Below are 27,061 nucleotides of genomic sequence, written 5' to 3'. Positions count from 1 at the left end.
AATATTCATAGATACCATGATGGTTTTGATATATATGTGTGTGTGTGTGTGTGTGTGTGTGTGTGTGTGCGTGTGTGTGTGTGTGTGTGTGTGTGTGTGTGTGTGTGTGTGTGCGCACGCACCATTTGTGAAATTAAATAGAGTATTTATTGTAGACAATAACAATGTAGAACAATGAGTGACTCATTGACCACAACATATTGTGTATATTAAAAGTAATTAAACTTGTATAGTATTTGGGATGTGATAACTATAATTTTCTCGTTCTGTTATTTTAGCATTTTTGTTAACATCCTTTATACTCTTATTAGCAATTTCCATCACATATGTTTTTCAAGAATACCTCCAACTGGAAAAATCAAATATTCATACATGCAAACCAAAATGTTATAATTATCGCAAAGTTTAATGACATTATATATTTTTTTTATTAATGGCATAGACACTCTAGTTTAATGACATTATTATTTTCTTTAATGGCATGGACACCAAAATAATGTTGGTGCTTAAACCAACTGACTACACTCAATTAAGTTGAAATTGTAATCTTTTATGATTTGTAAAGGAAATAAATGAAAATTATCCATCACCAATTTAAAGGAAGCAACACAATAACAATATGATCCAGTGGAATAGAGAATTAATAGGTCTTGATGCATAATGAAAGACTCATATTATAGCAATGTTATTACAAAATGATAATGATGTTTATCTCAGATCAAAAAAGGGTAACTCAGGAATATAATGAATATTATACGAATGGAAACAGAAATCCGTAATATTGTCATTAATGTTAATGCTTTAGCATCGAAATGGTATGGTATATGGACAGTTTCTTGAATCAACAACCATTTGAATTATAGCAAATATTAAAATTTTTCTAAAAGTTTATATATATATATATGTTGTCATTGTCCTCATCATCATAATTTAGCATCTGTATTCATTGTTGGCATGGGTTGTTTGACATGATCAGAGAGGTCTACTGTCTGTTTTGGCATGTTTCCTATCATTTAATGCCCTTACTAATGCCAGTCTTTTTCAGAATGTACTGTGTACTTTTTCGTGTCTCCTTAATTGAGGGAGAAGGTTTATCCCAGGTATTGAGAAGCAAAAGTATGATAGTGTGATAGGAACAGGTGTTTTACAGGAGACAGATGGCCACCCCCAGCTGGAAAAGGAGAGAAGATGGTGCTGATGAGGTATCAGGACATATACTCAAGGTACAAGAGGATGAATGTGAGGGGATGGGGATAGTGGAACAAGTAAGTTTGCAAGAATATGAGGTGAGTGACCGAGGATGAGATATAGGGATAAAGATGATGTTGTGAACAGCAAACAAAGGAAGGGACATGATCAATCGGGAATATCAGTTTGTGAGAAGATGGAAGGAAATAAGTGCAGGTCAAAGAGGAGGAGGAAATAAGTGGTAGTGTAAAAATAGTGGGGTGGAAAGCAGTATTGTAATAAAACCATACAAACAAGAAATAGGGAGACAATGTGAAGTGTGAAGGGAGAGTGAGGGTTGCTCAGTTACAAGGGCAGAGATCAAAGGCATGTAGCAGAATATATAGGGAAAGAGGGAGAGAGAGAGAGGAACAAAGGTGAGGGGAGGGTTCAATGACTGATATGAGATGGTATAAAATAGTGGTATGGTATAATATTGAGAATGCAAGGTGGTGACATGGGGAGATGGTTTTAAGGAGAAGAGAAACTAGTAGCATAAAAATGTGGGGAATGAAAAATGTGCATCTCTGCATGATGCATTACAGCAGCTAAAATAGTGCTATAGTTAAGAGAAATTGAACAAGATGATATGAGATGGTATCAAAAAGTTACTGGACTAGTTCTATAGCATGCCAACAGATAGTAGCACATAGTTACATGCACAGTGAAAGCTAGCAGTGACCTTCATAAGGCAGTGTGCCAAGTGACATCACTGTGTTTACTTTGCAAGTTGTGAAATTTGAGATTTTGTGATCATGTATATGCTATAGTCTGCGATTTTTTGTCATGGAGAGGAAGTTGCAACAAAGCGCCAATGTGAAAATTGCATTAAACTTGGGAAGTCTGCTACAGAGACATTGTGCATGCTTCAGCAAGCTTACAATGATAAAAGATGAAAGAGAGGCCATAAAAGAACATTAACATAAGCTACACTGATTTTCAGATTGTCAACATGACATTCACACACAATAACAGTTTAATAAAAAAAAAAATTGTTAATAAAACCATTTTCCCTCCTATTTTTTAAATTTCAAATATTCACTGAAATTCAGTCAATTTTTTCTTCATTCAACTATTTTGAATTACTTATATCTCCATCAACTGTTCAACTAATAACCTGACTACAGCTAGATTATCAAAGACAATTATAAAACAACAGAAAGATCTGAGCAGATATGATGCTAGTTACTCAGCTGAAGAATGGTGAGTCTGTGTATTGTTGTTGTTTAGCTCCAGAAGAACACTTGAACAACTAGACTAATGGTCAAATGAAGTTTAGCTATGACCATTCTTTTCTTTGGTGGGTGGGGCGGGAATAGATAAGGACTATATATTATTTCTATGAGTCTTACTCCTAATATGATGGAATGTAATTTGAGTGAGATTTGGTAACTATTTCTAGGAAATTGAGTAACCACATAGAAACGTTTTCAATGGCTCACCCAATCATAGGTGTTATGAAGTGGTGTATCTAGGGAGAAGTATAAATCCCCCTACCTTCTTAGCTTACCACAAAATGGGAGATAATTTGTATTATTAAGATGGAATAGGCTAGATGAAATGCAGTGTGGTTTTGCAGAAGGGAGAAGCACTACTGATGGTAGGCAACTGCAGGAGAATTAGTCAAAAACAAACCTCTGTAATTGGCTTTTGTTGACATGGGAAAAGCCTTTGACAGGGTTTCCTGCTCCCTTATTTGGTAGTCAATGTGGAAGCTAGAGATAGATGAGTGGTTGGTGAGAACTTCTCCTCACAAAGTTACTGGCCTTGTGCCAAAATTTGAAAACATTTGAAGGCGATGAGTTGACAGAATTGTTAGCATATGAGATAAAATGCTTCATAGCATTCCTTCCAGCTCTTTATGTTCAATGTTCAAGTCCTGCCAAAGTCAACTTTGCCTTTCATCCTTTCAAGATCAGTGTAATCAACTTACCCCTTCTCTCAAAATCGTTGGTCTTCAGTCAAAATTAGAAAGAATTACGATTACCATTAATATTAAGGTAGTGAGCTGTCAGAATTGTTAGCACACCAGACAAAATGCTTGGCAGCATTTCATCTGTCATTACAATCTGAGTTTGACTTTGCCGAGATCGACTTTGCCTTTCATCCTTTCAGTGTTGATGAAATAAGTACCAATTGAGTACTGAAATCAATGTAATCAGCTAGCCCCATCCCCTGAAATTTCAGGCCTTGTATTTTAGTAGAAAGGATTACTTTTATTATTATTATTATGATTAAGGTGGTGAGCTGGCAGAATTGTTAGTGCATCAAACAAAACACTTGGCTGCATTTTTTCCAGCTCTTTACTTTCTGATTTTAAATCTTTCCAAGGTCAGCTCTGCCTCTCATCTATTCAGGGTTGATAAAATAAAGTACCAGACAAGTACAGAGGTTGATATAATTTACAAATACCCTCTTCCAAAAATTACTCATCTTGTGCCAAAATTTGAACAATTATTACTAATCTCACTGACACTGCAGTACAATTTCAACACTGGAGCAATAATCAAACAAGATTTTCCCCCTCCATGTTTCATCAATTACCTATTGTTAAATACTATTTACAAGCTACCCAACAACAAATACTGTCCTAATTAAAAGCACCCACCACCACCACCAATTTCTGAAGTGGTTCATTGCTTATTTCCTCTTCATGAAGTAGTAATCTGAAAGTCCTGATATTCTGTGACTTGCAGTTACAGCAAAAAGAAAGTTAAGAAATATATAAGCAATGATGATGATGGTGATGGTGGTGGTGATGATGATGATGATGATGATGATGATGATGATGATGATGATGATGATGATGATAATGATGATGAACTTCCACAACCATAGTAATAATTATGACGATAATGACATTGATGAGAAAGAATTTTTTAAAAATCAAATTCTTAACACCTGCACTTACAAAATCATTGTTGAAAACACTTTCTTCAGCACAAGTGTTTTTGTTAGGATTCTCAATAGAGTCTCTCTCTTTACTAGCTAACCCATCTCCTTTAGCATTTTCCAGCTGTCCATCTTTTTCAGATAGGGTCTTATAGCTAGATGCTGGCCTAGTCTGGAAGGTACTGTAATATACATCTCCATTATAGTATTCTTGTGGATAACTATCATAGTAGTAATTGGAAAAGCCACTGTTGACCTATAGATGTACAAGTATGGTTTAATATTAAAATCATATGTAAATAAAAGCATATTACAATTACATATATTACATTAATAATGTAATTGCACATAAGCAAACTGAAAAGAAATTTAGATAACAACAGTGTTATAATATCAAACTAAAATTTACAAAATATCTCTATATAATAATAATAGCCAATATAAAAGGTTGGTTGGTTGATTTTTCCAGTCACACTTTACATTGCATAGAGAGGAAGAAAGAGTAAAAGAGAGATACAAAGAGAGTTGATATAAAAAGTGTAGCATAAGTGCACATGCTAGGCTTGGTGGCAGGGGGAGAGAGAGTCAGTGATAGAATAGTTATGAGAAGAGTTACACAAATGAGAAATATGTTTTATTTACTTTTAAGGTAATAAATACTTTTCTTTTGAAAATTAGTATTCGTTTCATCATTCTGTATAAATACCAAGAAATATGATAAATGTTAAATGATAATTATTGTATCATCATCATCATCATCCTCATCATCATTCTTATTTAATGTCTGTTGTCCATTCTGGCATTGGTTGGACAGTTTGACCAGGACTGGTGAGCTGAGGGGCTACACCAGGTTCTAGTCTGATTTAGTATAGTTTCTACAGCTGGATGCCCTTCCTAACACCAACCAATCTGAGAGTGTAATGAGTGCTTTTACATGCCACCAGCATAAGTGCCAGTTACATGATACCAGCATCAGCCACATTACCTCCATGAGGCCCAATGCTCAAATGATGCTTTTTACATCCCTCTGGCACTGGTGCCAGTTATGTAACACCAGCATTGGTCACACTGCCTCTTTGAGGTCCAACACTCAAATGGTGCTTTTTATGTACCACTAGCACAGGTACCAGTTATATGACACTGACATCAGTCACATTGCCTCTATGAGGCCCAATGCTCGAAGTGTTTTTTCTGTGCCAATTACATGACACCGGCATTGGCCACATTGCCTTCGTTCGGCCTAACGCTCAAATGGTGCTTGTTACATGCCACCGGCATGGGTGCCAGTTACGTGACACTAGCATCAGCCATGACTACAATTTCACTTGGCTTGACAGGTCTTCTCAAGCATGGCATATCGCCAAATGTCTCAGTCATTGCCACTGTAAGGCCCAACATTTGAAGATCATGTTTCACCACCTCGTCCCATGTCTTCTTGGGTCTACCTCTACCACAGGTTCCCTCCACAGTTAACTGTTCCAACACAGCATCATACAGTCTACCTTTCAGTCTATGAGAGAGGCCCTTTGTTGCCAACAGGGGTAGGGTCTCTCTGAATTTTGCCCAGCATATTCTTATTCTCGCAGCTATGTTCTCAAAGCATCCACCTCCACTACTGACTTGCTCACCTAAATAACAGAAGCTATTGACTATCTCTAGTGTACCCCACTGGCAATCGATGGTGTTTATTCCTGTACATTTTCAGTGTTTATTGTACCTGTGCACCTTCCACACACAAACTATCTTCCCTGTTAATCTTCCTCTGATATTGCTGCACCTCTTATATGTCCATAGCTTGCACTGGGTACATCTTATGGAGTTTCTTCTAACTAGGCCTTTCCTACAGATCAAGCAGGGCCATCTAACTGAAGAGATTTGTGATGTGTCTGCTTTCCTACTTACTAAAACCTTGATTTTAGCTAGGTTAAATCTAAGGCCCTTTGATTCCAGACCTTCCTTCCACACCTGAAATTGCTTCTCTATTTCTGGTAGTGATTCAGTTATAAGAAGGTCATAGGGGAGCTCCAAGGGGCAGCCTATCTTAAATTCCTCTGTTAATACCTGGAGGACTATGATGAACAAGAGGGGCCTGAAGACTGATCTTTGGTGAACCCCTACCTGTACCCTGAATTCATTGCTATACTCATTGCCAACCCTCACCTTACTGACAGCATCCCTGTATATGGCATGTACAGCTCTCACCAACCACTCGTTTATCCCTAGTTTCCGCATTGACCACCAGATAAGGGATCGGGAGGCCTGTCAAAAGCTTTCTCCATGTCAACAAAAGCCAAGTACAGAGGTTTATCTTTGGTTAGGTATTTCTCCTGCAGCTGCCTTACCAGAAATATAGCATCAGTGGTGCTTCTCTCTGGCACAAAATCAAATGGCATCTCATCTAGATTAACTCTGTCCCTAATTAGTTGGGCTATGACCCACTCCATATATTTCCAGATATTACCCATAGTGGCAAACATATACTTCCAAAGTTACCTTTTATATGAGGGATAAATTTGGAAGTATACTTTTGCCACCATGATAATAAATATTCTAGTTTTACTATAACTTCAACCTGGTTTTCAGTAAGACTGTATCAAAAACAGTTACCTTGTGAAGTCATCATACACAATTTAATTCAAAGTTTCCTTGACCACTGCTCTGTACCCAGTTACTGAGAGGAGCAGTTTGATTGCAATGGTAACTAGACTGCATGTAAGTAAAAGCAAATGAAATATAGTGGTCAATGATCTAAGAAAGTTAGTGCTGACAGAGAATGTTAACCTTTTCAAAAACACAGCTTTTGGCAGCAAATTCTAGTGACCACTATATAATACAAGACTATATTAATAATAGGTTTTGTTGCTAATAAATTATTCTGGAAGACCTAAGATTCCTTTAAAATGATTTTACAGTCTAAGTGCTGCCAGCCACTCTCAGCTTGAAAGTATTAAAAATAATAAATAGGTGAGATGCAAGAAGGCAGGCTATTCTGACAAAATAATTTAGTTCTACTTCATAGATGTGGCTATGAAATAATAATAATAATAATAATCCTTTCTACTATAGGCACAAGGCCTGAAATTTAAGAGGAGGAGACTAGTCAACTACATCGACCCCAGTGATTCACTGGTACTTAATTTTATCCACCTCGAAAGGATGAAAGGCAAAGTCGACCCCAGCAGCATTTGAACTCAGAATATGAAGACAGATGAAATACTGCTAAGCATTTCACCTGGCGTACTAATGATTCTGCCAGCTCACTACCTTAATGATGATGATGATAATTGTGATGGTGATGATGATGATTGTGGTGGTGGCAATGATGATGATAATGATGGTGATGCAGAGGAGGAGCTTATAATCAGCCAGATACCACTCTCCTGTGGAAGGAGTTCAAAAATGGACCTTCATCAATGTCGCTATACCTGCAAACCAGAATATTGTGAAGACAGAGGACAAGAAAGTCGAGAAGTACCAAAACCTAGCATTGGAAGTGAAAAGCATTCACAGAGTCTCAAAAGAGAGTGTGGTACCTATTGTGATCGGTGCACTTGTGACCATCACAAAGTAATATTCTGGCATCAAAAGCAGCAAATACCAAACCTCATAGCAAGTACTCATTTGGCAGCAATACTTGAAATAGCTCATGTGTTAGAAAATTGTTGCATATCTAAGCTGTGGGATGAAGCTCAGATGTGACAGATAAATCATCAGAAGTTATGTTAAATAATAACAACATTTTCACTTATCAAGTAGAAAGCAGTTTAAATGAATATATCAAACTAAAATAGTAAAATACTTACAGGGCTATTAAAGTGAGAGACTGGTTGTTGATATTTTCCGCTTTCCTGCCTGGTAGGTGATCTTAACAAGGGTGGTTGGAAGCTATATTGCATGTCATATTTTTCATAAACTGAACTATATCCATTGTAGTAATTACCATAAGGGCCATAGGAGTAGGAATGATCACCGTCTACAGAATGGCTGGACTTAGTCTGGCCACTGAAGTAACGCTTGTCTGTAAAAAATAATTATCAAATTATATAAATCTGATAATGATTCAGTAACTTTAATGTACAAGCATAATTTGTTGAGAAGTTATAAACATTTAGAAGTTAAAAGTCAATCTTAACAATGTTGTTTGACTACAGAAATCTTAACAGTTTGTCTGATAACATTACTTTTTCTAAATGTTTTCTCTAAACCAAAAGAATCTATAGGAATGGTACCTAGCCCAGGTAAATGAAAAACAAATCTTTTAAATACTACTTATTTATCACAGGCCTGTTTCTGTGAATGGTCTTTGATAAACTGTGGTAAGTAGGATCAAGTAGTGGCTTGCTACATACAAAACAAAACTGCTTCAAGAAGGATACAAACTCATGAACCATCTGTAAGTAGTTAGCTATTTTCATTCCTACTTGCAATGCATTAACTTTATAGCAACAAAAAATACATGATAATCAAAAATATGTTTCAATGAAACTAATAACTTCAACTTTAAATCTGTTTGCATTCATTTTGATGTCGAAGACAAAACTGGATTTCCAATGTTCTAATGGGCATTCCAGAAAGATTTACCCATGTTTAAAACTCTTCCTAAAGAATATGTCTTTTGTTCATGTGTCTATTGTTTTGTTCGTCTTTAACAGGTTTGTAAACAAACATGGTATCAAAAGCAAAATGTGATCAGATTGTCACTTTGGGAATAGCTGGAGTAAGCAACTAGGACATAACAAAACAGTTGAATGTGTGCCATAAAACAGTGTTCAATACCTTGTAACAATATATGGAGTCTGCTACAACCTCTAGCAAGCCAATTCCTGGTAGGAAATGATCGATTTGTACCAAACAAACTGTTGAAGCTGTGATGTAGCAAATGGACTGAAATCTTCACAAGAGTGCAAAAAAAAAAAAAACTGTAAACGCTCCTGATATTTTGAAATTGTCAATGCACAGGATTTTTAAAGAGGATTTAAAGATAACAGCACACAAGAAACAACCCCAGCAGTAAATTTCAGCAGTTTCCAAAAAGAAACAGTTTGACAGGGGTAAAACTATGTTAGCTGAGATGAAGCATGCCACTAATAAAGTGTTAATCTGGTCCAATGAGAAGATCTTCACTGTTGAGGGATTTACCAACAGGCAGAATGAGAGGTTTTATGCACATAATGCAGGAGACTTGCCCAAAGATAGCAGGAGTTATTTACACCATCAGAAGCCAGGTTTAATTATGGTGTGGGCCACAGTTGCATCTGATGGATCTAAGTCTCCTTTGATCCTCATCGATGCCGGCATCAAGGTCAACAGTGAAGTTTATACGGAAATGTTGAATGAGAAAGTGTTACTCTGGGTCACAGAAACATTTGGTGATCATTACACTTTCACTCAAGATGGGGCTCTAGCCCACATATCCAATTTGACACAGAGGCGGTGCAAAGAGCATTTCAGCAGTTTTGGAGTCAAGCTGATATGGCCTCCTTCAAATCAAGACATCAATCCCATGGACTTTGCTACCTGGTCCATCTTAGAGAGAAATGTTTCTGCTTGCTCCTATTCAAATGTGTCAGATTTGAAGAAAGTCCTTCAGTCTTCATGGGTCATGTTGGATGAAGAGATGGTATGGCGCTCTCATGCAACTCAGTGACCACTTGCTTACAGGCTATGATGAAGGTGGTCATTTTGAAATCTAATTACTGCAATGGATTGGAAATTTACATTAGAACATGTGTGCCAAATGTCATTATTCTACCTTAAGTTTATTGTGAATAATTAAGAAATATCAATGGGTATATCTTTCTGGGACACACTGCATGTGAAGTATATGACAATAATTAGTGAGTTCAAACTCTGCTTCAGACATTGTGTCTTGTCATTTGATTTACAATCTATTTTAATTCTAAATTTATATCTGATTAATTGGGGATTGTGATGGTCATCCATCCAGATAGATATAAGCAATTTTCAAAATCTCTAAATCCGCTGAGTTTAGCATAAATATAGTGGTTTAGAAATCTTTGAATATTTGTTGAAACAAATTTGAGTACTCATTGAAACAACAACAACACAACTTATATTGGGATACCTCCTGTCATTAATAATAATAACTCTTAATAATTTGATAAACTGAAGGCACTGCACACAACACTTTCTGCATCATTAAGCAACTTCTTTCTAAATCCAGGCACCAATATTTCATAGCCCAACTGTTACTTGCTCAGAAATATCATACAATAGCTGACACATCTGGATGAATATCAATAGATTACTATGCAATACGTTATATTTCATGACTGAAGAGAAGCGACAAAAAGTGTGTGTGTGTATATAAAGATAAATTAAAATCGCAGTTCAACATGAATGGCAGAACAGAAATGAAATGAGAGAGTGTGGCTGAACATTAAACACATCAGCCAAGTATGGTAGAAACGTGAATGTGTTGTTATGAACATCATCTACTATTGTAAGGAAAAAATATGGCACCTACATACTGAATATAAGGACAGCAGAGAAATATCAAAGAAGACATGGGTTTCATTATCTCAGAAAACACAGATGAAATCTATATATATAAAAATGAGAATGTGTGTCTGTCTGTCTGTCTGTCTGTGTGAATCCCTAAAACTCGAGAACTACGCAACCAATTTCATTCAAATTTTACACATGCCTTACTTAGGGTTCCAGTTGTGTTTTAGTAATAAAAAATTATTAACTTCTTGCAGAGTTCGAGCACACGGCAACATAATATCTCCTCCACTATTTAAGTATTACGTGTCAAAAGTGAAACAAAAACACTCATGTCAAATACTTTCACTTTAAAAATGAAACTATTCCACTAACTGAAACAATCACATTTCGATACTGTAGTGACAGATACTTTCACAGAGAGAGAAAGAGAGAAAGAGAGAGACAGAAAGAGAGAGAGAGAGAGATGTATATGTATACATATACATGTATATGTACACCATTTCGATACTGTAATGACAGATACTTTCAGAGACAGAGAGAGAGAAAGAGAGAAAGAGAGAGAGAGAAAGAGAGAGAGAAAGAGAGAAAGAGAGAGAGAGAAAGAGAGAAAGAGAGAAAGAGAGAGAGAGAGAGAGAGAGAGAGAGAGATGTATATGTATACATATAGATGTACACGTATATGTATATATATATATAGATCTATACATACATGTATATGTATACATATGTGTAGATGTATATATATATATATAGATGTACATGTAATATGTACACATATATACATATATACATGCATACAGATATCTATACATATATACACCCATCACACACACATACACATGCACACAAACACACACATTAGTCATTTGTTTTCTTATCCAAAACTACGTCAAAAGTACTGAATGGATCTTTATGAAATTTGGAAATTATATTCTTTGCATAACGGCCATAACTCCCTTGAAAATTCATATATTTTTGATGTTGATGAAATTTTAACCCGAACATAACAGATGAGCATTATTTAGAAAATGATGTCACACATTATCGAGGCTACCATTCTTTCTGGATGTGCAAAAGGGGATGACGTCTTTATTCCAAGAATTCCTCTTACTCCATCAGGAGCAGACATTCCTTTTACATTCAGAAGACTACAATTCCCCCTTCGTGTGACTTTTGCCATGTCCATAAACAAATATCAGGGTCAAACACTGTCTGTAGCTGGTCTTCTCTTGGAAGAGCCCTGCTTCTCACATGGACAACTGTATGTTGGCTGCTCAAGAGTGGGCAGCAACAAAAAACCTATTTGTATATGCTCCACAAGGGAAAACAAGGAACATAGTTTACAATGAGGTGTTATAATCACAACAGCAAGAAAGTATGTACATGATCACCTTTTACGAAACTTCATTGACTTTCATATATTTATATTGATATACATATATATACGTGTGTTTGGGTGCGTGTGTGTATATACATCTCTATATATAAAGATGATGCGTAGTCTAGACGGCGTTTTTAGATTTCATTATTCTCTTTAACCCGGGCAACGCCGGGTATTTCTGCTAGTATGATATAAAACTTAGAGAAATTTACAAAAATGAGAATAAAGGATATGATGATGATGATGATGATGATGATGGTGGTGGCGGTGGTGGTGATAACTTTTTTTACCACCATTAAACATAATTAAAACAGTCCACAACTTACTATCATAATAATTCTCAAATGAACTTTGTCTATGAAGTTTCAAGGATTCAGAGTTATAGTGGTTTGAAACAGGTGTTTGGCTATTGGAATTTTCTCCTCCAGTTTCTTCCCTCCTTTGTCGAACAGGTTTATCACTCTGTCCAACTTGTCTCTTGCAACTGGGGGATGACTTCTGCAAAAACATTACCAAATTTGGTTACAGATCATTTAAATAACATTTTAAAATTAGAACATAGAAACAGGACAAGCATTATTTGGTAGCTGAAAGGTTACTGAATCTTTTGATACCTCATACATCAAAATCAGCAACTCAGTGTTCAAATTCATAAGGAACATACATGCACGCACACACAAACTCTGTTTTATATATTAAGATAACTGGCCATCTTATCAAATATTAAAATATTTAAAAAATTGAAAGTAAAAAATTAGGGTGTAATTTCACGAGACCAGAATGTTTTAAATTTCCAATTTTTGCTTATTCCTTAATTTTTAACTTTCAATTTTTAAGATTTAGTAAGATGGACATACAAATCGAAACTGGCAATATTTTATAAAAGTCATACAATGTAATGAATATAAAACAATCTTTAGACATACTTCTGAGCTGTTTCCACCTTTACATTTTACATATATATATATATATATATATATATATATATATATATATATATATATATCATTGAACTATGGAAGTAGTTGAATAATATTCATAAGGCCACAATTTACTCACTTACTCACACGCAGCATCTTTCAGGGCTTGTCGCTAATTCAGTTCTTAACCAAATGGAAAACCATTAACATTTTTGAAGAGGTCTAATCCCTAGCTACAATTTGGCATTAAAAAATTGAGATTTCATCCAGTAGAAAAAAGCTTACATCAAACTTTGTAGCAACATTATAGGAGAGTAAGTAATGCCACCAATCAAGTTTAGATCTAAATAACTTTTTTATTTTAAAAGCAAAATATATTTATCTTAACTTCAATGATAGAAGAAAATGTGAAAAACTGCATAGTTTTGGTCCCATGCAACAAACATTTGTAAATATAAGTAAGGCAGAAAGTTGGATTTAAGTATGATTAACTTTTGTATTTTAAAAACAAACTATATTTTAATTAAGCTTAAATGACAGAGCTCAATCTGAGGAATTTCTTAGTATCAATCTCATGCAATGAAGTTTTAAAAGAAAAAAGTTATGAGTGTTTGCTTCTCAAATTTGAGGGTGATAATATAGTTCTATACTTTTTTATGAATATAGTTCTAGTGGTCTTTTAAAATATGTCACCGGCCTCGTTGAGGTAAGGAAAAAATTATCAATGACACTGCTAATTGACACATTTGACAGATTATTAATTAGCATAATAGCATAGCCTGGAAAAAATATGGATTACATGGAAAAATGCAAGCAAGAGAAATAATATTCTTAAGATTGTAAATCTGGAAAAGTACAGGACACTGGGTCTACCTCTTCCAAAGGTTCCTTCCAATGTTAGGCTGTGATACTTCTTCACACAACTATCCTCATCCATACTCAACACATGACCATACCAGTGCAGTCATCTCTCTTGCACACTACATCTGATGCTTCTTATGTCCGACTTTTCTCTCTGAGCGCTTACACTGTAGTGTATGCACACTGACATTACACATCCAGCAGAGCATACTGGCTTCATTTCTTTTGAGCGTATGCATGTCCTCAGCAGTCACAGCCCATGTTTCACTGTCGTGCAGCATGGCTGTTCACACACATATTTCATACAGTCTACCTTCCACTCTGAGCGAGAGGCCCTTTATTACCAGCAGAGGTAAGGGCTCCCTGAACTTTGCCCAAGCTATTCTTATTCTAGCAGCTATGCTCTCAGAGCATCCACCCCAGCTACTGACTTGGTTACCTAGGTAACAGAAGCTATCAACTACTTCTAGTTTTTCCCCCTGGTATGTGATGGAATCTGTTTTCTGTACATCTTTGGTTATTATTGCCCCTGTGCATCTGCCACATACAAAAACTAACAAATAAAAGATACAGTAATCCATACAAATAAATTTGGATAGGAATATCCTTTATTTGCATGGATTACTGTACCCTTGAAACAGCCATCAGAGTATCACCACTAGATTCTTGAAACAAGAGTGCCACCATCTAATCATTGGAAACTTTACCTTCCATTTGGATGCATAAACATTTTATTCACTTTTTCGTGCAGATTTACACTTTTATTTTTTCACATTTTTTTAACAAAGCTCCTAATCTGTAAATAGGACGTTTTCAATTTTTAAGATGCTAATATATTTTTATACATCAGTATAGATTTTTCTACACACATATGTCTATTATATTTTTATATATTTATGTATCTGTAAATTTTTTATATTTTTTAATATTTTAATGAGTGATACATTAAATATATTTTAATAATTTGTATACACCATTCTTACAGCTGAGAATATGTTGTATTATTCTGAATTTTTCTTTTAAATATAATATATATATCTAACATCACAGTGCAGTCTATATATTAAACGAAAAAACTATATATATATATATCTATATACAAACACACACACACATATATATATATATATATATATATATATATGTATGTATGTATTTATATATATATTTATTCCTTTATTTATTTATGCGTTTCAGCCAAGTGGCTGCAGTCATGCTGGAGCACCACCGTGACTTTCCGTCTTTATGCTGTGCTCTCTTCACGTCCCTTGCATGGCTCTTCTCCTCCACCTGATATAGTCCAATCAAGAGTTTTGATGGCACATTTGGCGTATAAGAGAATTTGACATCGCTGCCCTCAACTGTGTCTCATTTCGAGCCATTGGTTCGTCTGGTATCATGGAGAGGAAAATGTCGAGTTTTGTTTTGAAGACCTCTATATCCATGTCTTGCATGTCTCTCAATTGTTTTGGCAGGGCATTAAAGAGCTGAGGTCCTCTGAAACCGAGGCTGTTGCAGTACCTTGTTCTTATGTGAGATGCAGTGGACGGTACCCTTGGTACCATGCAGTGGCGACCTGTGCGGGCATTCGTGTAGTACTTGATGCCAAAGTTTGGTACCAGTCCTTCCAGTATTTTCCATGTGTAAATTATTACATATCTCTCCCGCCTGCGCTCCAGGGAGTAGAAACCTAGTGCCTTCAGTCACTCCCTGTAGTTCATCTGCTGGACTGTGGTGATCTTTTTTGTATAATGACGCTGAATTGCCTCAAGTTCTGCTGTCCGCTTGACACTGTGTGGTGACCACAACTGAGAGCAATAGTCTACGCGGCTCAGAACAAATGTCTTCCATAGAGTCAACACGACTTTTTGATCCCTTGTTCGGAATGTCCTCAGTATCCACCCTGCCAGTTGTCTGCACTTTGCTGTCAACTTGACAATGTGCATGTGAAATGATGCATCACTACACATGTTGATGCCCAGGTCTCTCACTGTTTGTGGTTCTGGGATTGCAGTACCTCCAGGTCCTGTATATGCCAGTTGGGGGGCACTTGTGGCCTTGTAGCGCAGTATTTGAAATTTTTTGCATTGAACTGCATATTATTTTGCTCTGCCCACTTGTATATTGCATTTAGGTCATTCTGCAGGCTTATCAAAAAGATTCTTTATTGTCTGAGATAAAATAAAAAGAATAGAATGAAGTAAAAAGTAAAAACAAGGGAGAAGAAAAAACTATGTATATAACAGTCGAAGGTTTCCTTGAAATGACGTAGGGGTCTATACAAAATTCTTACAACGCTAAATAAATCATTTATAATTCAGTACCAATCCAATAGTGAGATTGCACAATGGTTACAAGGAGTCAAACATTATCAAAAAAATATATATATACTATCCATACAGTATATTACTTGCCGACATTTTAAAGTTGGACGCATGTCTACATGTATTTAAAAGTTCGCGTCTTTGGTTTAGCGCCTTCTTATCCTGGAATAAGATATTGAGTTTTTCCAATAAACAAAGATCACATTTCAATGGTCTTTTATGGGCACCATGTCTGTAAGGCGATGCTCTGCCTAAAATCCTCCATGTCACGTTGAAAGGCTGGGCTTCATTTTCCTTTAATTGCCAGACGTATTTTGCTAGGTTCGTCTTTGTCCTATTTTCAGGGTATCTAAAAGAATTTTTGTGCGAATACAGCCTGGTTTTGAAAGAATTTTCTGTAGTCCCTGTGTAAGTTCTATAATCATGCGAGCCTTCTATCTGGACTTTGGCCCTATATACGATACCCTTTTCTAGACATCTCCCTTCCAACGGACAGGAGGTTCAATCTTTGCAATTACAGCTCTTTGTAAGTGGGTCGGCATTATTGTTTTTGGCAATTATCTTATTGTTGTGCTGGCTGATCAAAGAGGCGAAGTTTTTGCAGCAAGAATAGCTAATCTTAAGCGTTCTTCTATTAAATATTCTGTAAAACTTATGATCAGGTTGAAAGTGCCTAGTTACCAATTTTAAGAATTCCTTACCTATATTAGTTCTATATATGTATTTATATATATATATATATATATATATATATATATATATATATATATGTATGTATTTATATATATATATATGTATGTATATATATATATATATATATGTATGTATATATATATATGTGTATATGTATGTATTTATATATATAAATATATATATATATATATGTATGTATTTATAGATATATATATATATATATATATATATATATATATATATATATATATATATTGTTGTATTTGGAGATGGTCATGTTGTCAGTTTAGCCAATAAAAACACAAGCACTATATATTTGGTGTTAATTTGCTTCAGCTTTATATTACATTACATTACATTAATCATATTTCGGCCATGTAATGTAATGTAATGTAATATAAAGCTGAAGCAAATTAACACCAAATATACAGTGCGTGTGTTTTTATTGGCTAAACTGGCAATATGACCATCCACAAATACAACAACATCTGTTTCAACACACGATTTCACATAAAAAATCTTGCAAAACAAATATATAAATGGAATATATATATATATATATATATATATGTATGTATTTATATTGTTACGCCACATGCACAAGACCTTCGATGAGAAAACCCACGCGCGCCACGATGAACGCCCAGTGAATCAGGATGTCCACGAAGCCCGTGGAGCACAAAACGATAACAACAAAAGAAATAACACAGACTATACGTTGCGTAGTCAAACTAATTTTTTTTTTCAAAACAAAACAACATTCCATAACAATAGTTCTTTCAAAAAACGCATTTAACATTTAACAACAAGGTTCTTCTCAACATTTAACATTACAAAGTTTCTTTTTCTTTTCAACTATTTAACATCACAAAGGTTTTCAATCATTTCACATTACAAAGTTCGTTTCTCAAGAGTAATTTAACAAAGTTCTTTTGCTTCTTTTGTTTTTCTTTTCTTTTCCTTTTGTTTAACAACACAGTTAACAAGAGAGTTCTTTTTTTTCTCTTCTTTTCTTTTAAAACATTTAACAACAGAGTTCTTGCTTTTTCTTTCTTTTCTTTACAAAAACATTTGACAACGCAAGTACACTTTCTTTAAAAATATAAGCAAACATTTACCGCAACAAATTTCTTTCTTCTGACCAACACAGTCTCCCACTACAATCTGCCACTACGTCACTTTGCCAGCCACAACAGTTCCATCTCTCTGTCTCTCTCTCAGACTGCCTCAGTGCCTATCTGCCTCTTTTCCACTGACCGCTTCTCCTACATACTAGCTGCCTTCTATCCATTTCAGCCCCTGTCACTGAACTGGTTCTTCACTGACTGACATCACTCAAAGGCTCTTCACCGACTGACCGCTTCCAAATCTATGCTCCTGTATTTATGCCAGGTAATCAGCCAGAAAGATAGGTATACCGTACCTACCGTTCCCCCCTCCAAAGCTGGGTTAGTTTAAACTCTCGGTGATTGGAAAGGGTCAGAGATCAGGTTCCTACGGCCATAAATAACCGTGCTCGTTGACAGGACAAAGGAAATACCACTGTCCTGAATAACTAGAGTACAGTTTCGAACCTAACTTGTGGAAGAGGGACATAACGTTTTTTGTGTTTTTCGGCGTTCGTATCAATATATATTTTTCATTTCTTTTTCATTTTATCTAGTTTCAGCTCATGAGCCGTAGCCATGCTGGGGCACCGCCATTTGGTGTTGCTACACAATTTTACTTCAGGAATTGACATTTGGTGCATGAGAGAGTTTGATGCAGCTGCCCTCATCTGCACCTCCTGCCGCGAAGTTGGTTCATCTGGGACACCTGAGAGGAAGAGGTCCAGCCTCATCTTGGAGACAGCTACATCCACCCCATGCAGGTCTCTCAGGTCCTTTGGGATGATATTGAAGAGCAGTGGACTTCTGAAGCCCAGGCTATTGCAGTATCTTGTCCTACATCTTGATGGCAAGTTTGGGGTCCTTTGCACTATGCAATGGCGTCCAGTTCTTTTATTTGTGTAACTTTCGATGCTAAAGTTTGGGACAATTCCTTTGAGGATCTTCCAGATGTATATTATGGCATATCTTTCTTGCCTACACTCTAAGGAATAGAGTCTTAATCTCTTGAATCTTTCTCAATAGCTTATATGCTGCATAGAGGAGGCTATCTTCTTCGTGTAGCTTCGTTGGATTGCCTCAAGTTCTGAGATTAATTTGACACAGGTTGGTGACCATAGCTGAGAGCAATAGTCAAAGTGGCTTAGAACAAGTGTCCTCCAGAGGACCATCATGGTTTCCTAAGAATCCATCTGGTCAGTCGCCTGCATTTCATTGCCAATTTAGCAACATGAACATGAAAGGATGCATTATTACTCATGTAAATGCCCAGGTCTCGCACTGACTGTGCCTCTGGAATTGCAGTCCCTCCAGGTCCAATGTATTTAACGGGTACTGCATTTAGTTTTGCATGCTGATAGAACAAGGCTTGAAACTTTTCAGCATTAAACTGCATGCTATTCTTTTCAGCCCACTTGTATATTTCATCTAGCTCACATTGCAGGTGCATAGTGTCTTCAGGGTTCTGTATTACCTGTGAGACTTTTGTATCATCTGCATAACTTGTTATTGTGGCTCTCTGTGTGGCTGAGGGCATATCTGAGAGGGCCATTATGAACAGTAGTGGAACACAGCGCACTATTTGTGTATCATTGGAGGTGGCCCCATTGGATACTACCACCTGACTTCTATCCTTCAGAAAGTCATGAAGCCATTCTCCCAATTTTCCAAATATGCCGAGATCACGCAGTGTGTGACATATCATTCCATGATCGACTTTATCAAAGGCCTTTGCAAAGTCGAGATATATCACTTCCACATATGAGTGGTTCAGCGGCTATTTCAGCACTCAGTCATAGTGCTGTAAGAGCTGAGTCAGGCAGCTTCTTCCTGGTCGGAAACCATGTTGGGTGTCAGGCAGCAAGTCATTTTCTTCAAGGAAGGCAATTAGTTTTCTTCTGACTATTCGTTCCATGACCTTACTGATGTGCGAGGTCAGTGAGATAGGTCTGTAGTTCTTGGCCTCCGCTCTGCTACCTCCTTTATGAATAGGGCATATTTTCCCCTCCTTCAGTTTTCTTGGGAGTTTGCCAGATGCAAGGAAGCTCTGAAAGAGGGACTGCAGCGGTCTTGCTAGGACTCGTTTACATACTTTTAGAAGGATTGCTGGGACTCCATTAGGGCCAGTAGCTGAGTTTGGGTTCATTTCATCTATAGCCCTTATTACATTGTCTTCCTTTATATTGATGTAATCGATCATCATTGCCTCTGTTTTTATATCTGCAGTGGTAAAAGTCAGTTGGATTGCTTACTTGAAAGTGTCGTAGAGGTGCAGTGAAAACACTTTTGAATTGCTCATTTAGTATTTCACTTAACGTCCGCTTTCCATGCTAGCATGGGTTGGACGATTTGACTGAGGAATGGTGAAACCGGATGGCAACACCAGGCTCCAGTCTGATTTGGCAGAGTTTCTACAGCTGGATGCCCTTCCTAACGCCAACCACTCAGAGAGTGTAGTGGGTGCTTTTACGTGTCACCCGCACGAAAACGGCCACGCTCGAAATGGTGTCTTTTATGTGCCACCCGCACAAGCCAGTCCAGGGGCGCTGGCAACGATCTCGCTCAAAAATCCTACAGGAGCCAGTCAGGCGGTACTGGCAACGGCCACGCTCAAAATGGTGCATCTCATGTGCCACCCGCACAAGAACCAGTCCAGGGGCACTGGCAACGATCTTACTTGGCTTGCCGGGTCTTCTCACGCACAGCACATTTCCAAAGGTCTCGGTCAGTAGTCATCGCCTCGGTGAGGCCCAATGTACGAAGGTCTTGCCTCACCACCTCAGCCCAGGTCTTCCTGGGCCTACCTCTTCCACGGGTTCCCTCAACTGTTAGGGTGTGGCACTTTTTCACGCAGCTATCCTCCTCCATTCTCACCACATGTCCATACCAGCGCAATCGTCTCTCTTGCACGCCACAACTGATGCTTCTAATGTTCAGCTTTTCTCTCAAGATACTTACACTCTGACGGGTATTCACATTGACATTACACATCCAACGGAGCATACTGGTTTCATTCCTTGCGAGCTTACGTATGTCCTCAGCAGTTACAGCCCATGTTTCACTGCCATGTAGCATGGTTGTTCGTACGCATGCGTCATACAGTCTGCCTTTTACTCTGAGTGAGAGTCCCTTTGTCGCCAGCAGGGGTAAGAGCTCTCTAAACTTTGCCCAGGCTATTCTTATTCTAGCAGTTACACTTTCAGCGCACCCACCCCCACTACTAACTTGGTCGCCCAGATAGCGGAAGCTATCGACTACCTCTAGTTTTTCACCCTGGAATGAGATAGAAGTTGTTTCCTGTTCGTTTACAGTCTTTATTGCACCTGAACATCTGCCACAAACAAAAACTAACTTGCTAGTTAACCTGCCTTTGATGTTGCTGCACCTCTTATGTGTCCATAGCTTGCACCGGGTACATCTTATAGAGTTACTACCTACTCCTTTTCTACATACTGAGCAGGGCCATCTACCTGAAGGGGTTTGTGTTTTATCTACCTTCCTACTTATTAGGATTTTGGTTTTAGCTAGGTTGACTCTAAGGCCCTTCAATTCTAGACCTTGCTTCCACACCTGAAACTTCTCCTCTAGTTCTGATAGTGACTCCGCAATTAGGGCAAGGTCATCAGCATAGAGGAGCTCCCAGGGGCAACCTGTCTTGAACTCCTCTGATTGCCTGGAGGACTATGATAAATAAGAGGGGGCTGAGGACGGAACCTTGGTGGACCCCTACCTCTACCTCTACCTCTACATAATACAAATAATAAATGAGTATATGCATATCTGGGTACAGGATGTTGCAAAAAAACGTTGACAAAATGATAAACAGAGTACAGAAAACACACAGGCCACATAGAGAACATTTCCTTCATCAGCTGCCACCATTCTAAAACTAAGCGTTTCAAAGAGGCATCCAGCTGTAGAAACTCTGCCAAATTAGACTGGAGCCTGGTGTTGCCATCCGGTTTCACCAGTCCTCAGTCAAATCATCCAACCCATGCTAGCATGGAAAGCGGACGTTAAACGATGATGATGATGATGATGATATATATATATATACTTTATTTAAAAGCACCAGAAATATAACAAAAGACTGTTACTCTGAGTTTCACGTTCCCGTTCATCGGACAGTTTTGTTAGAAATGGGAAAGGAATAACAATGCAATCAAAGTGATATAAAATTTAAAACACATGGATCCGTTTGACTGGTCGTTTCAAATAACGGTCATGGATGCGTAATGAACAAAACAAATGAATTAATATAGATTCATCCTATTTTAAAAAAATATCAAAGGAAACCTTAAATAGAAAAATGGGCTCAAAATACATATTGTAAATAATTAATTATATTCGAATTAACACATTAAAATCAAATAAAATAAAATATACGCTGCATTCAAAATAAAATAAAATTACAATAGCATATACGCATACTAGGCTATCCACAACATGTATATATATATATATATATATATATACACATCAAAATACATAGATGCATACGCACAGACAATCTACGTATATAGGTATATATTTGTAAGGCACAAATATATGCATGAATACAAATTTATGCACATATACATACACACACATTATAGTTTGCACACGAAAAACTTATGCGCTGGTAACAAAGATTGTATCTTAAGCTGTGGAGTGGAGGGGTAAAGAGTAACGTATCTATAATAACGTTATTAATATAGAAAGGGAGAAAGTGTGGTTGTCATGAGGAAGGAAAGGAAGAAAGAAAGAGAAAAAGAAAGACAGAAAAGGAAGAAAAGAGAGAAAGGTGGGAATGGAAAGAAAGAAGTAGAGAGAGAAAATGAGCAAGAACGTATGTATATAGTAAACCTGCATAAAATTTAGACTGCGTATATATGTGTATACAAAAATGTATATAGCATCACATATATAGATACATATGTGGATATGTATGCAAAATACTCACGAACATAACTGTATACATGCGTATGTACACATTGAAGAATATTTGAGTGTGAACCTAAGCGCACATTCCCATATATAACATAGATGCATGTATGTGTAAATAAATACAAGCATATACTCTTACCCATGTATACACAAAAACGTACATGCATGAAATCATAACTGCATATACACAAGTGCAAACCCAGGCCCTGTATGTGAGCGCAGACGCACGCATATGAATACGTAAGTGTTGTTACAATACAGACATCTACATAAAAAACCTTTTTAGATTTCAGTGTATATATGTAGACAACTTCTTAAGAAACTGCTGGGTGTATAAAAGTTAAAACCAGGCGAAAATACATGCATAATAGAATTCTATATGTCGAATCGTCCATAAAAATGGTAAAATTTGCATACAAAGCGTTTTAAAATAAATTGAATAGAATGAAGTAAAAAGTAAAAACAAGGGAGAAGAAAAAACTATGTATATAACAGTCGAAGGTTTTCTTAAAATGACGTAGGGGTCTATACAAAATTCTTACAATGCTAAATAAATCATTTATAATTCGGTACCAATCCAATAGTGAGATTGCACAATGGTTACAAGGAGTCAAACATTATCAAAAAAATATATATATATACTATCCATACGGTATATTACTTGCCGACAAGTAGGAAGATACAGCTGAAAAGATGAGACTTTACCCATTGGAGTTTTCTCAAAAGAATATACTTATCCCTGCACAGAAGCAATATCTCAAAAGTCTTATAGAAAAAACAGAAGAGTTTGTTCGAAGATTGAGATGGAAAACCTTTTTCTTTGATAGTAAACAAAAACCAAACAATATGTGGCACTTGGTGAGGAATGGAGTTTGATTTAGCAACCCTCATTTGCACCTCCTGCCGCGAGGTAGGTTCATCTGGGACTCTCGACAGGAAGAGGTCCAGCTTTGATTTAAAAACCCCTACATCTACTTTGTGCAGGTTCCTCAGGCTCTTTGGGAGAATATTAAAAAGCTGTGGGCCCCTGAAACCCGAACTGTTGCAGTAACTGGTCCTGAAGCGCGATGGCATTGCTGGGATCTTTGGCACTATGCAGTGTCGTCCCGTTCTGGCATTGGTGTAGCTTTCAATGCCAAAATTTGGCACAATTCCTTCCAGGATCTTCCAGATGTATATTACTGCATACCTCTCCCGCCTTCTCTCCACGGAGTAGAGTCTTAGCTGTTTCAGCTTTTTTCAGTAGCGGAGCAGTTGCAAAGAGACAATCTTCTTTGTGAATCTTCTCTGGATTGCTTCAAGGTCTGCTGTTAATTTCACACTGGTGGGTGACCACAGCTGTGAGCAGTAATCCAGGCAGCTGAGGACGAATGTTCTCCAGAGGATCATCATGGTTTCCTTATCTCTGGTTCTGAATGTTCTCAGGATCCATCCAGCCAATCGTTTGCACTTTGTTGCCATCCTGGTAATGTGCACTTGGAAAGAGGTATCATCACTCATGTCGATACCCAGGTCTCTCACTGATTTAGGCTCTGGGATTGAAATTCCTTGCGGACCAGTGTACTCTGTAAGTTTCATATTCAGTTTTGGACTTTGGTAGCGCAGGGCTTGGAATTTTTCAGCATTAAACTGCATATTATTTTCCTCAGCCCATCTGTAAACTGAGTTCAACTCCTGCTGCAGGTGTGCAACATCACTGGAGTTCTGTATTTTCTGCGAGACTTTCATATCGTCTGCGTAGCTTGCAAGAGTGGCTATCCGGGCACTTGAAGGCATATCTGAGAGAGCGACTTTAAAAAGCAATGGTCCCAAGACAGTGCCCTGTGGAACACCGCTCATTATTTGTGTTCTCATAGAGGTGGCTCCATTAGCCACTACTGACTGACTTCTATCTTTCAGAAAGTCATGTAACCACTCTCCAAGTTTTCCAGCTATGCCAAGATCACGCAGTTTGTGGCATATCACACCATGATCCACTTTGTCAAAAGCTTTTGCAAAATCAAGGTATATTACATCCACATTTGAGTTGTTGAGTAACTGCCTCAACACCCAGTCATAATGCTGTAAGAGCTGGGTCAGGCAGCTCCTACCTGGTCGAAAGCCACGTTGGGTATCACTCAGCAATTTATTTTCTTCAAGGAATGCAATCAGTTTTCCTCTGATTATTCTTTCCATGACTTTGCTGATGTGTGAAGTCAGAGAGATAGGCCTATAGTTTTTGGCATCTGCTCTGCTTCCCCCTTTATGGATTGGGCATATTACTCCCTCCTTCAGCTCGCTTGGCAGTCTGCCGTTTGCGAGAAAGCTCTGGAAGAGGATCTGGAGGGGTTTTGCCAGGGCATGCTTACACGATTTAAGGAGGATTGCTGGGAAACCATCAGGGCCAGCAGTTGAGTTTGTGTCCACTTCATGTATAGCTAGTAGTACATCTTCTTCGCTAATGTTGATGTATTCCATCGTAACTGCCTCACTGGTTATAGGGGAGGTAACAAAGAAGTCCACTGGTTTGTTCACTTGTGTGTGCTCCAATGGAGTGGTGAAGACACTTTTGAATTGCTCATTCAGTACCTCACTGATCCTAGTTGGACTGTCTGTGAGGAAGCCATCCTTTTCGGAGAGGGGTCCAATCTTGCAGCGTACTGAGGCTGTTTCTTTTGCGTAATGAAAGAAGGCCTTTGGGTTTGACTTAATGTTTTTTATAACCCAGGCTTCTTTGTCTGCTCTCTCCCTCACATAGGATTGTTGCAGCCTTTTTTCAATCTCCATCAGTGTCGTTTTTAGGCGGGACCTTTGGCCATTCTTGGAATGCTAGTTGAGTCGATTTGCAACTTTCGTCCGTCGTCTCATGAGGATTTTCCTCTCCCTTGGAATCTTGTTCCTATTTGTTTTGGCCTTGTACTCTGGGACATATTTCCGGCATATGGCTTGCACAGTAGACATGAAACATTCTAGTTTCATGTCAATGTCTGATGTGGAGAGACATTTTGGCCAATCCTCTCTGAGGATCTCTTTCTGGATCGATTTCCAGTCTACTTTGTGGAAGTTCAGATTGAAGAGATTTTGGGTGCTTCCTTTATATATATATATGTATTTTATATATATATATATATATATATATATATATATATATATATATATATATTATATATATATATATTTATAGGAAAATGAAAAAAAAGGCAGAATGCTAGACTGGAAGCATATTTTAATAAAGATTTCTAACCGGTTTTCATTGCGAAAGCAAATTATCAAGAAGAAGGAGAATGAAAATGTTTTTTACAAAAGAAGTACAAAATGAAGAAAATAATATATAAAACAATAATATATAAAAAAATAAATATACCCATACATTATATTGTCTTTGAGCTTTTGAAGTTCAATAGTAGTTCATGTATATAGTGGTAGGAAAAATAAGGATGCATGAGAGGTGAGAGTTTTGTTAGGTTTAAAAAAAGGGTTAAAAGTTTATGTTAAGTAGGAAATGTGGGTGTCAAAACAGGAAGTGTGTGTAAGGGGAGACAAATGTTTTTAGTTGGAGTTATGAACTCTTTTTCAACAGGAAGATTAAGTCTGTTCCTAGAGAAATAAGGTCACTGAGGGGTGTGTATGTTAAGAATGGTTGGAATTTCTCTATGAAAAGATTCTCCTTGTTGATTCTTTCTTGGAGCACAGACAAGTGAACAAACCAGTGGACTTCTTTGCTACCTCCCCTATAACCAGTGAGGCAGTTACGATGGAATACATCAACATTAGCGAAGGAAGATGTACTATTAGCTATACATGAAGTGGACACAAACTCAACTGCTGGCCCTGATGGTTTCCCAGCAATCCTCCTTAATAGAAAGGGAATATAATGAATTTAGGTTTTTGTTTCTGGCGCAAGAGTCTATGTGGCCACTGAGTGGAATTTGGCAGTATTGAGGGAGATTTATTTGTTCCTTATGGGACTTCTACTCTTCTACGCAACGGGAGGCTCGTCTGTCCGATATAGAGGTTTTGGCAACCTGCGCAAGTGAGGACATAAATGAGGTTCCCAGAGGAACAAGAGAAATTGTTTGAAGGTAAATTCAGAGCCTTCAAGTGGGTAGGGACAGGTACCACAATTAGGGCGTGCACATTTTTTAACTGATGGGGGTGGAAGTGGTGTATGTAGTTTGTATGTATTTATATATATATACACATATATATGTATTTATATATATATACATATATATGTATTTATATATATATACATATATATGTATTTATATATATATACATATA

General features: G+C 37.2%; 1 protein-coding gene across 23 annotated transcripts in view; it reads right to left on the bottom strand.

Annotated features, from left to right (window-relative positions):
* Positions 1 to 409: 409 nt before the first annotated feature.
* Positions 410 to 27,061, bottom strand: part of LOC106881794 (uncharacterized) — a 158,859-nt gene continuing 132,207 nt past the window's right edge. For 20 of the 23 annotated variants that reach the window (XM_089355189.1, XM_089355183.1, XM_089355175.1 and 17 more), the window contains 3 exons: positions 12,295 to 12,466; positions 7,923 to 8,137; positions 410 to 4,375 (listed from right to left, as the gene is read on the bottom strand). In XM_089355189.1, the coding sequence (XP_089211315.1) occupies positions 3,941 to 4,375; positions 7,923 to 8,137; positions 12,295 to 12,466 (822 nt within the window). In that variant the 3' untranslated portion in view covers positions 410 to 3,940. The remainder of the gene's footprint in view (positions 4,376 to 7,922; positions 8,138 to 12,294; positions 12,467 to 27,061) is intronic. The other 3 variants (XM_089355198.1, XM_089355200.1, XM_089355199.1) reach the window with 1 other exon arrangement.

The sequence above is a fragment of the Octopus bimaculoides genome, chromosome 7 (genome assembly GCF_046866305.1).
Source record: "Octopus bimaculoides isolate indiv1 chromosome 7, ASM4686630v1, whole genome shotgun sequence".
NCBI lineage: Eukaryota > Metazoa > Mollusca > Cephalopoda > Octopoda > Octopodidae > Octopus > Octopus bimaculoides.
The sequence above is the reverse complement of the archived record's forward strand: the minus strand, read 5'-3'. Positions and strand labels throughout refer to the sequence as shown.